The 12,269-nt window shown below is 44.6% G+C and overlaps 1 protein-coding gene across 6 annotated transcripts in view; it reads right to left on the bottom strand.

Moving 5' to 3' along the window:
* sulf1 (sulfatase 1) overlaps window positions 1-12,269 on the bottom strand; it is a 68,285-nt gene that overhangs the window by 44,371 nt on the left and 11,645 nt on the right. For 5 of the 6 annotated variants that reach the window (XM_060899871.1, XM_060899868.1, XM_060899872.1 and 2 more), the window contains exons 2-3: window positions 5,035-5,277; window positions 1,679-1,918 (exon numbers count right to left, since the gene is read on the bottom strand). In XM_060899871.1, the coding sequence (XP_060755854.1) occupies window positions 1,679-1,918; window positions 5,035-5,206 (412 nt within the window). In that variant the 5' untranslated portion in view covers window positions 5,207-5,277. Of the gene's footprint in view, window positions 1-1,678; window positions 1,919-5,034; window positions 5,278-5,755; window positions 5,864-12,269 lie in introns of those variants that run through there. The other variant, XM_060899869.1, reaches the window with a different exon arrangement.

Raw genomic sequence — 12,269 nt, 5'->3', positions numbered from 1 at the left:
GATGTTAGAAGTGTACAGATAGTAGCCATTTATCTCAGCACTGATAACGTACACTACCGTTCAAAAGTTTGGGGTCACTTTGAAATGTCCTTATTTTTGAAAGAAAAGCACTGTTCTTTTCAATGAAGATCACTTTAAACTAATCAGAAATCCACTCTATACATTGCTAATGTGGTAAATGACTATTCTAGCTGCAAATGTCTGGTTTTTGGTGCAATATCTCCATAGGTGTATAGAGGCCCATTTCCAGCAACTCTCACTCCAGTGTTCTAATGGTACAATGTGTTTGCTCATTGCCTCAGAAGGCTAATGGAGGATTAGAAAACCCTTGTACAATCATGTTAGCACAGCTGAAAACAGTTGAGCTCTTTAGAGAAGCTATAAAACTGACCTTCCTTTGAGCAGATTGAGTTTCTGGAGCATCACATTTGTGGGGTCGATTAAATGCTCAAAATGGCCAGAAAAATGTCTTGACTATATTTTCTATTCATTTTACAACTTATGGTGGGAAATAAAAGTGTGACTTTTCATGGAAAACACAAAATTGTCTGGGTGACCCCAAACTTTTGAACGGTAGTGTATAATCATATTGTTCAAGTAAAAAAAAAAAGATAAAAATAATTACTGACTATTCATTTATGTTTTCAAATAAATTTTGTTAATTACTACAATTTTTTTTCTGGAACCAACCACGAAACCATATAACTGTCAGAAGTAAGTAAGGATTAAAGCAGTTTGGAGATGCAGTAAGAGGAAAATAATCAATGACTGACTGGTCTGAAGTGGTGTATCTTTATAAAGAATAACAAGCGCCAAGTGGCGGCACGGTGGTGTAGTGGTTAGCGCTGTCGCCTCACAGCAAGAAGGTCCTGGGTTCGAGCCCTGTGGCCGGCGAGGGCCTTTCTGTGCGGAGTTTGCATGTTCTCCCCGTGTCCGCATGGGTTTCCTCCGGGTGCTCCGGTTTCCCCCACAGTCCAAAGACATGCAGGTTAGGTTAACTGGTGACTCTAAAGTGACCGTAGGTGTGAATGGTTGTCTGTGTCTATGTGTCAGCCCTGTGATGACCTGGTGACTTGTCCAGGGTGTACCCCGCCTTTCGCCCGTAGTCAGCTGGGATAGGCTCCAGCTTGCCTGCGACCCTGTAGAACAGGATAAAGCGGCTAGAGATAATGAGATGAGATGAGACAAGCGCCAAGTTTCATCCATTTCTAGTCAAGTTTAATGCTATGGAAGATCCAGGAAAGAAGTTACTTCCTGTTGTTTTACATTATAGCAGCTATAAACAGTTGTTCCCTCCATCCTGAAGACTTTCACGAGCTTGTTACGAAGCACTGATCCTGAAGACTCCTTCCATACATGTCACGTCAACATCTTACATAAAATTTCAACCTTTAACAGCTCATTACTGTATGAAAACTGATTATTATGCCACTTAGATACAGTATGAAGAAGATAACGACACGTCCTCTATGCGTGTCCCTGTGAAGGACCTGTTACTATAGAAATGATAACATTGATATAAACCTGTGATCTGAATTATAGCCGAATCTACTGTCAGGGATGCTGTTAGAAAATTAGTCAACACATTCTGACCAATCAGACTGGAGAATGCAACAATCAAATATATCGATTTGTGATTAGCACTCGGAATTTAAGTGTCTGATGGTGATATTCATACCTGTCCTGTAGCCCGTGCTGTTGAGGTAGACAGCGAAGGATCGAGGCTCGTGCTGCGCCTGCCATGATGGAGAGGAGCAGTTCTCGTTGTTGGTGTACGTGTTGTGGTTGTGAACGTATTTCCCCGTCAGCATGGACGAACGGGACGGGCAGCACATTGGCGTCGTCACGAAGGCGTTAGTGAACGTCGTGCCGCCTTCCTCCATGATCATGCGAGTTTTGTTCATCACCTGCAGCGAGCCTGGAAGAAGCAAGTTAAAAAAAAATCCTGATACTTCTATACCTTATAATAAATACCGAGCACCTTTCATTCTTCGAAGCAGTTGTGCGATTAGGATCCTCAAGGTTCTCACAGAACCTACGTTTTAACAGTTGGAAGGTGAAAATGCAGAATAGCTGGAAGGGCTTTTATTACGCCACACTGACAGCGAGGCTTGCTGAGTGCTATATGGTCAAAGTGACGACAGTTAGGTTCCCAGATCGTCTCTGACATACTGCAGTTGTGTTGGCACAAACCAGAGAACGGCTCGACTGCTGAGTCACGCTGGCTAGAAACACCCTACTGCTGTACACTAAATCAATTTTTCCTGGCTGGTCTGGATTAGTAATGAAGAACTTGCACAAAAACAAGTATGTTTCGTAGACAGAGGACAAAGCGATGAAATGAAGCCCTCTATAACTGTATATTAAATTAATCTTTAGACTTTGAGTCATAACCAGAGTTTCATGGCTTCAGACCAGAATCGCTCTGGTTTTGCAAATTTTGAAGGGACTGTTTATCTTCTCCCTAAACCTGACACCATGTTAAAACACTCCGTTTACGTTCACACACAAAACAAGTTTATTCGTGTGGAAGTAGTAGAAGCGTTACCATACGAACAAGAAGCACAAACACTTTCCCAGTGTAAGAGATAGCTAACAGCAACTCAGCTTGTGGTTTTAACAAGTTTCAGAATTTTTACAAAAAAATAAATAAATACTCCAACTCCAAACGTAGTTATTGAACAGACTGTGAGAAGATTTCATGTTTCTTCGAAGCGTAATGTCAAAACTAAGATTTTCTGTTTGCACTTGGTTCAGATACAAAAGTTTGCGTTTCTTTTATATAACTTGTGATTATTGTATTTTATTCCATCTTTATTGCATTTTTATATTTTATCATTGTGTCTATTCCTTTTTTCATCACACTGTAAAGCACTTTGAAATTTAATAATAATTTTAGCCTATTATTAATAATATTAATTTTCTAGGGCGGCACGGTGGTGTAGTGGTTAGCGCTGTCGCCTCACAGCAAGAAGGTCCGGGTTCAAGCCCCGGGGCCGGCGAGGGCCTTTCTGTGTGGAGTTTGCATGTTCTCCCCGTGTCCGCGTGGGTTTCTTCCGGGTGCTCCGGTTTCCCCCACAGTCCAAAGACATGCAGGTTAGGTTAACTGGTGACTCTAAATTGACCGTAGGTGTGAGTGTGAATGGTTGTTTGTGTCTATGTGTCGGCCTTGTGATGACCTGGCGACTTGTCCAGGGTGTACCCCGCCTTTCACCCGTAGTCAGCTGGGATAGGCTCCAGCTTGCCTGCGACCCTGTAGAACAGGATAAAGCGGCTACAGATAATGAGATGAGATTAATTTTCTCATCTCATCTCATCTCATCATCTCTAGCCGCTTTATCCTTCTACAGGGTCACAGGCAAGCTGGAGCCTATCCCAGCTGACTACGGGCGAAAGGCGGGGTACACCCTGGACAAGTCGCCAGGTCATCGCAGGGCTGACACATAGACACAGACAACTATTCACACTCACATTCACACCTATGGTCAATTTAGAGTCACCAGTTAACCTAACCTGCATGTCTTTGGACTGTGGGGGAAACCGGAGCACCCGGAGGAAACCCACGCGGACACAGGGAGAACATGCAAACTCCACACAGAAAGGCCCTCGCCGGCCCCGGGGCTCGAACCCAGGACCTTCTTGCTGTGAGGCGACAGCGCTAACCACTACACCACCGTGCCGCCCAGATTAATTTTCTATTTAACTGATTATACACTGTTCATACGTCATTGCATCAATTTATTCACTTTATTTAAAGGTCCCATGGCATGACATTTTCACTTCGTGAGGTTTTTTAACGTTAAAATGAGTTCCTCTGACCTTCTTAAGTCACCCCAGTGGCTAGAAATTTCATAATGTGTAAACCAAACTATGCCCAACATTTGAGAATGGCGCGTCAAAATGGCGCGTTGATAAGCTCTTCCCTTTACTACGTCAGCAAGGGAGATGATCCCCACGCCCCCCCTCTGGATTCCCACCCACTGTATGGATTGCCCCGCCCAGCTCAAAAGTTGCCACCAAACATGGAAATTGCGCTGTACATGGATGTGACAACACAGAAAGGAGTCTGTTTTTACTGCCGACGGGAGAGCCCCTGAAGACGCAGTGGCTTAATTTTATTTACTCCAATAATACGCCGTCGAGTCTACCTAAGACGGTGTATGTTTGTTGGAAGCATTTTCCTGATGAATGTTTCCACAACTTGGGACAGTACAGGGCAGGTTTTGCACATCAACTGTCACTGAAGCCTGGGTCCGTACCAAGCATCCCTGCCGCATCAGCCACAAACACCGAACAAGTAAGTGTATAACTGTTAAGTCGTTTTGCCGTGTTTTAAAATCGGTGCCACGTTAGCCTTGCAATGGTTACATTAGCTGTGCAGCTAACCGCTTCCTGCAGTTAGCCAGGTACTCTGCGCTACAAAACCAAAAAGCATGCAGCATGCTCTGTTATAATAGCCAATCAAAACAGTTTTTACAAAGACACCCACATTCTTTAAGTCACTTGTTCATTTTATTTGTTTGTTTGTTCAGTAAAAACCCAAACATTTGTTGAATTTATTTTATTTCCTCGCGTTGCACCTTAATGACGTCAGCGCGCGGTATTTTTCCCTTCGCGGTTTGTTCCTTCTCTCTCGCCATAGTAAGACACCCACATCCGCTTGTTCTGACCCACTGGAGGTAGCGTCACAGTGCTGTTAGCCAATCAGAGGTAACACGTTTACATGTCATGAATATTAATGATAAGACCCGCCCCCACCCTCTACCCTTCCCCGCCTCCTGCTTCTCATTAGCAAAACGACGCAGTGGGAAAAGCGCTGAAATGGGGCTTTCTCCCAGGACGCTATATCTATGTGCCGAGGGTTCATTTCGAGAAAGGCTGCGGATATAACATCCGGAAACCTCCACGAGCCCGTTTAAAGCATCAACAAACCACCATGCCATGGGACCTTTAAATTTACATCGAGGTATGTGCATGGGGTTTGTAAGAAACATTTTGCCCAGTTTATCAACCTTTTAGAGGAAGTGTACTCACCCAGCTCTACGTCCTGGTCGTCGGTCATGATGAGGATGATGTTGGGGCGTATGTTGCGGCGGTCGCGCTGCACTCGGCCCCGAAGGCTCTGACTCCGTGTGGTGGAGGCTGAGCAGGACAGTGGAGCAGCCAAGGTAAAGGCCAACAGCCATGCCAGGCACGCAAGGTTCATGATGGAAGAGAGAGTGAGAGAGACAGAGAGAGGATGGCGCTGCTGCACTAAGGAGCTTTTTACGAGCAAATCTGAAAGAAAGGAAGAAATGGCGTGTCACAACACAAGTTTTTACGTATTAAACGCACTTATGGAAAGTTGTGGTGAAAGTAAATGTTACTTTGGCTGAAAGAAATGGAATAGGTCTTAAAGACTGAGGCAAAAAAAAAAGGAAAAACAAACCCTAAATGACTGTTCCAGATATGTGGCTAAATATTTAAACATGCTCACACCTGATAAATCATTCACAGAGGCTCTTAAACTTCATGTAAGTCAGGATCCACAAACCAATAGAAGCAAAGAGTTTACACAAACATCTGTAGCATCAAATTCACCACTTAAATGTTTCCAGTAAAAATATCCTGAGAAATGGGTGCTATAGTGCATACGTCGCTCTTCGCTGCACAGCATGCATGCAACGTCTTCATTCATCAAAATTATTTTACTCTTGAGCTTCGAGCTACGAGCAAATACACAAGTCAAAACTTGATATAATCTTTTAAATCCTACCTGCAAAGTGCTTATCCTGCTCTCATGATTTTCCCCTTTCTCTTCAACTCCATACACACACACGCACTCACAATCAAAAAACGGAGAGACCTGAGGGCAGTGCATTCACTTCCTGTGTGTGCTGACAAACCGGTATTCTCATTCTCTCTCTCTCTCTCTGTGCGATCCACTCACAGACGCTTTCCCACTGGCTGGTGACGGCAGCATGAAGCCAATCAGGGTTTAGTGCTGAGGTGTCAGTCATGATCTGGGTGTGATGACCCCTGCAGGATGGCTGGTGGGGAATGAGGGTCCCAAGAGAGGGAGCACATGGAGGCGGAGGTTCCGCTACATTAACCTTTCTGCTCTGTGTGTGTGCATGTGTGTGTGTGTGTGTGTGTGTGTGGGGGGGGGGGGGGGGGGGGGGGGATGCTATGCACGACCGAAGATGACAAAAGTGGTCCTGCTGGCAACATTTTGCCATGCGGGAACTTTTCTGCGCCTTGGGAAACAATTTTACACATGTGTCAGGGTATCCTTTCAAACTAATTAGAAATCTTTTGAAAATGAATCCATTCTAACCTAATTAGACCACAAAAAAAAAAGGGCACATGACTGACATGTACACTTGACCATGAAAGTCATTACTGTGCATATCTCCGGGGACAGCAGATTGCCTGATGGCTGAGCTTTGTGTCTGGAATCGATGAGCTGAAACAAACAGGACTGAAACGAATATGCACCTGGGCTTTCACCATCACTGTACAGAAATCTTCCCAGTGACGATGGCGTGAACGTAATTATTGGGAAGATTTACTTAAGAAGCCTCAAATATTAAATGGTGTCCCAAAGAACCTACTAAGGTGCAGAGTAAGCGTGAGAGATATCTCTCATTTGTACTGAGCTCATGTCTCATGGACTGCATACAACATTTTCATGTTAAACGTGTGAAAATAACAGTGGTTGTGTAGTAAATCAGTGCTGCTGCTGTTGAGCAGTTTCTCAGATCGACCTTTAAGTGCTTTTTTGGACTGCAAGCGTTTGAGACAGGCAGCGCGAGGGCCAGCCAGCCAGCTAAGTCCTCTCTGCATTGCTGTGCAAACACTGGAGCTATTTGCACAAACCACTAGTGGCCTGGTAGCAGGGTTCAGACACCAGATTTCACATACATGCCTACCTAAGGCAATTCAACTTGATTTGTTGAGCACTTTTAACAATAGCTTTACAGAAATCCAGATGTAGATTTAGATCCCTAATGAGCAAGCAGTGGTGAGGAGACGGTCTCGTTGGACCTGAAGCAATATGAGGAACAAATCTTGAAAGAAACCAGACAGAAAAGGAAAACCTATCCTGGGGTCCTGGGATGAGCACAGGACAGTTATGATGATTACAGCAGCAGCAGCTCTTATAGATCCAAATCTACAGTATCCAACTTGAAGCAACTTTTCTCCTTAGATGTAGTAGGGCATCAAAATATGCATGATGGAAGCAAAGCTTTGATCCAACCATCAGACTGCCCACCTTCTCTTATCATACACTTGTATGATCACTCGTATGAAAGGTTCACAGGGCACCTTGTTGAGATAGGATTGTATAGGACTGGATTCTGAAGGGATGCAACAAAAAAGTCGCCCAAGCAGGAGGTTTTTTACTTTCATGCTAACTCGTACCAGTGGTCAGGTATGAGGCTCACAGGACAAAGAAAGACCAAGTTTATCATCATGAATATGCTGTGCTGGGCAATGCATTAATCCTTTATGCTTGTGTCACACTGTCTCATATCTTGCCACGTAAACGGCTTGGGGGTCAAACGTCAAGAAATGAGGCGCATTTTGTCCAAAATTAAAGTCCTGTGGCGTACACGGTATATGTGTGGTGTTACTGTGGCGTATCTGGGGTTTGTATGGGGTTCAAGGGATGAAAAGTTATGGCGTACTGAGGAGTATGTGTGGTGTATGATGCGTTGCCGCGGCGTAACCGTTTCGTTGGCGTGGCATTTCGTTCTTATGTATGACGTTGCTGCTGCATAACTGTGGTGTTCATGCTGCGTTCGTTGTCATTCGTCATAGTCAAGAAAGCATCATGCCAGCGAAGAAGTCCAGACCCAGGAAGGGCAGTGGAAGAGGGAAGACATCAGCCGCATCCACCCAGCCAGCCCAGGAGCACCTTCACCAGACACAGGTCAACTAAAGCGTTCGCATGGTGTAATAGGTGTTCGAGCAACATTCCCGCTGCGTCACTGTTGCGTAGCTTTCGTTTTTATGGCGTACACGTGATGTATGTGTGACGTATCAAAGCTGCTACAGTACATACACTATATTGCCAAAAGTATTTGCTCACCTGCCTTGGCTCACATATGAGCTTAAGTGACATCCCTTTCCTAATCCATAGGGTTCAATATGACGTCGGTCCACCCTTTGCAGCTAGAACAGCTTCAACTCTTCTGGGAAGGCTGTCCACAAGGTTTAGGAGTGTGTTTATGGGAATTTTTGACCATTCTTCCAGAAGCGCATTTGTGAGGTCACACACTGATGTTGGACGAGAAGGCCTGGCTCTCAGTCTCCGCTCTAATTCATCCCAAAGGTGTTCTATCGGGTTGAGGTCAGGACTCTGTGCAGGCCAGTCAAGTTCATCCACACCAGACTCTGTCATCCATGTCTTTATGGACGTTGCTTTGTGCACTGGTGCACAGTCATGTTGGAAGAGGAAGGGGCCAGCTCCAAACTGTAAAAACAGTCTGCATGCCTAGGTGCTTGATTTTATACACCTGTGGCCATGGAAGTGATTGGAACACCTGATTCTGATAAATTGGATGGGCGAGCAAATACTTTTGGCAATATAGTGTATATGCTAAGTGTGGACTTAAAAATACGCCGCATCCTGGCATACAAGGAGATCGTGTTACACGTCCTAGAGTATTAGGTACACAAGCTGGCGATGCTGTGACGTTCCTTTCTTACTGCCACGTATCCTGATACGCCGTACATACGCAAGGCTGAAACCAATGTGTGACACAAGCATTAGGAATTGCCTAGTCAGGGGTCACAGTGGTTCAAATTAGGCTGCTGGTTTGTTTATATTTTGGGAAACAGAACTGTTAGAAAATTAGAAATTGTGCCAGAAAATTTCACACACAAACAAAAATAATAAGTGCATGAGCAGTCCTGTGCAGATCTCTAGTTATGAACAATTATGAACTGGAGTGATGTAGCTGAGGTTGAGGAACTGTCAGAGCTAGAGACAGTGCTGCATTTATACTTTATAAACAAACAAACAAATCCGGGCTGACTTTGAGCGAGAAGCAGGGTATACCCTGGGCAGGTAGCCAAGCTATCTCGGGACCAACGCAGAGAGGAACAACCGTTCACACTCACATTCACACCTATGGGCAATTTAGAGTAGCCAGTTAATTGGCATGTCTTTGGACGTAGGAGGAAACTGCAGGCCCGGGGAGAACATGCAAACTCCACACAGAAAGGCATGAGCCGGCTGCAAGGTTCGAACCGAGAACTCTTGCTGTGAGGTGACAGTGCTAACCACTACGCCTTCTACCATTCAGCACAATTACCACACCAGGACACCGCAATTCAAACAGATCGACTTCAATTAAACTAGAGAACTGCAATTTTAGAAAGTGGTTCGTATGAAATAGCACTGCTGTGTTCAGCTCTGGAAGGTCCAGAATTACGGCTTGGTTTTAATTACCCCCGTTATTCAAAAACAGGTCTGAGCCAACAGGCCTGGTGATTGTCAGAGGCTCCTCTTAGGCATGTGCCGATACGCGTCCTGCACTAACCCACCACTTTAGAAAAGTGCTTGACCGCCTCAGAGCATTCAGGCGGGTGCAGTCGTCCACTTTACCGTTTTCCATGAGCAGAAGGAAACAAAAGCAGCAGACCACTGCTGTTGGCCTTCCACTATTCCACTCCGGCCAAAATAGCACAGGCCTGGCATGCAGCTATTTTAATGTTCATGTTTATTGATGAAACGTCCTGCTGAAGAACTGGCAGCCTGCACTGGCTTATGGGAAACTGTTGTGCAAGCAATTGTGCTGCAGTATAAGGTACAAGTGCAACTAGGTGCCAGGGCTTTAAAGCAGCCCAACAAACAAGCACTAGTTTGTTCTCGAACAAGTCGCTGCTCCAGGAGAATGGCTACACAGATTGGTGGATGTCTGAGAAGCAGCCGGGCGGCTGTGCTTGCCTGGGACGAGGGCTAAAGAGCACACACGCTCCGAAGGCTGTAATGAATATGCCAGTCAGGAATCCTGTGGACGGTGCTGTTCTGAACGATGGACACAAATGGAGGAGAGGTGCATGAATGGGTGAGGAACGAAAGCACACAGAGTTTAGATGAAGTTCAATATCCCAGGTTCAAAACAATACATTATGACGACCACAACAAGACCCCAGACAATAATACAAACTACAATATCCTACACCCTTTGCCAAATAAATTAAATACCACTGAAAATCTTCAGGGTTTTTTTTTCCCCCCTCTCAAGCTCATTTGCCATGCATATCTTTTTTTTGGCCTCCTTACCATACAGAGCAACACTTTCTTCTGGACTACAGTCGACCAGCAAAAAGAGCATCATCTCTCACCAATTACTGTTTTTAAGGATTAGACCAAATGACCCAGTAAATTAGCCTCTACTGTATTAATCAGAGCTAAGCTCAGGGAATAATATTGGGGATAAAGGGAAGAAAAAAATGGTCTCGAAGGTTCAAAGGAGAAAAACAAAAAGGCCACTATGTCAGCTTTCAGCCTGATGCACAGCTGCCAAAAAAGATCCCCCGGTGAAAATGGGAGTAATTTTCAGATTAATGGAAAGACGGACCAAGGGTCCTTCACCGCAATCCACAATCTTTACTTCCATCATTATCCTGTATCCTCTTTCCCCCCCTACCCTCTCTGTATAAACAATGGTACACCAAGTAATGAAGGCTTCTGCTCAGCAACGCAGCTGTGTTTTTGGCCATGCAGATTTATGAGACAATAGCAAAGAGTGTCTTGGCAGGCGCAGGCTGAAATGATGATGCAGCTACAATGTAGGCAAGCTAATCCAACCCACAGTCCCCTGGGTCTCAAGTATGTAATGCACATCAGGGTTCACTGGGCAACACAGCTGAGGATGAAAATACAAGGAGTGTCCTGACAGGGAACATTTTTTCCAACTGCACTAATCTTTGAAGGAGGAAGAGAATTTAGTCATCTGGTCGACCAAAAAAGGGAAAATGACAAATCTAAGGTGGTGCTCGATCAGCACCATCAGTTTACAGACTTAAAGGAAAAGTTCAAAAGTTTTACCACCCTCTGTTGCTGTGATGCAACTTGCAATGAAAATACAAATAGGCTCCCCCCGAACAGACACAACAGACCCCTGAAACTATCAATTCCTCATGTGTCCAAAACAAGTGACATGGCATGGCAATATTGCAAGTCGCAAGGTATCTTTGACATTACATGATTATTATAGGTTTAGCTATACATAAAAAAAAACCTTGTACAACCCCGATCCAAAAAAAGTTGGGACAAAGTACAAATTGTAAATAAAAACGGAATGCAATCATTTACAAATCTCAAAAACTGATATTGTATTCACAGTAGAACATAGACAACATATCAAATGTCGAAAGGGAGACATTTTGAAATTTCATGCCAAATATTGGCTCATTTGAAATTTCATGACAGCAACACATCTCAAAAAAGTTGGGACAGGGGCAATAAGAGGCTGGAAAAGTTAAAGGTACAAAAAAAGGAACAGCTGGAGGACCAAATTGCAACTCATTAGGTCAATTGGCAATAGGTCATTAACATGACTGGGTATAAAAAGAGCATCTTGGAGTGGCAGCGGCTCTCAGAAGTAAAGACGGGAAGAGGATCACCAATCCCCCTAATTCTGCGCCGACAAATAGTGGAGCAATATCAGAAAGGAGTTCGACAGTGTAAAATGGCAAAGAGTTTGAACATATCATCATCTACAGTGCATAATATCATCAAAAGATTCAGAGAATCTGGAAGAATCTCTGTGCGTAAGGGTCAAGGCCGGAAAACCATACTGGGTGCCCGTGATCTTCGGGCCCTTAGTGTCCTGCATCACATACAGGCATGCTTCTGTATTGGAAATCACAAAATGGGCTCAGGAATATTTCCAGAGAACATTATCTGTGAACACAATTCACCGTGCCATCCGCCGTTGCCAGCTAAAACTCTATAGTTCAAAGAAGAAGCCGTATCTAAACATGATCCAGAAGCGCAGACGTCTTCTCTGGGCCAAGGCTCATTTAAAATGGACTGTGGCAAAGTGGAAAACTGTTCTGTGGTCAGACGAATCAAAATTTGAAGTTCTTTATGGAAATCAGGGACGCCGTGTCATTCGGACTAAAGAGGAGAAGGATGACCCAAGTTGTTATCAGCGCTCAGTTCAGAAGCCTGCATCTCTGATGGTATGGGGTTGCATTAGTGCGTGTGGCATGGGCAGCTTACACATCTGGAAAGACACCATCAATGCTGAAAGGTATATCCAGGTTCT

This window comes from Neoarius graeffei, chromosome 19 (assembly GCF_027579695.1).
Source record: "Neoarius graeffei isolate fNeoGra1 chromosome 19, fNeoGra1.pri, whole genome shotgun sequence".
Lineage (NCBI taxonomy): Eukaryota > Metazoa > Chordata > Actinopteri > Siluriformes > Ariidae > Neoarius > Neoarius graeffei.
Note: the sequence above shows the minus strand (reverse complement) of the source record. Positions and strands in the feature narration are given on the sequence as shown.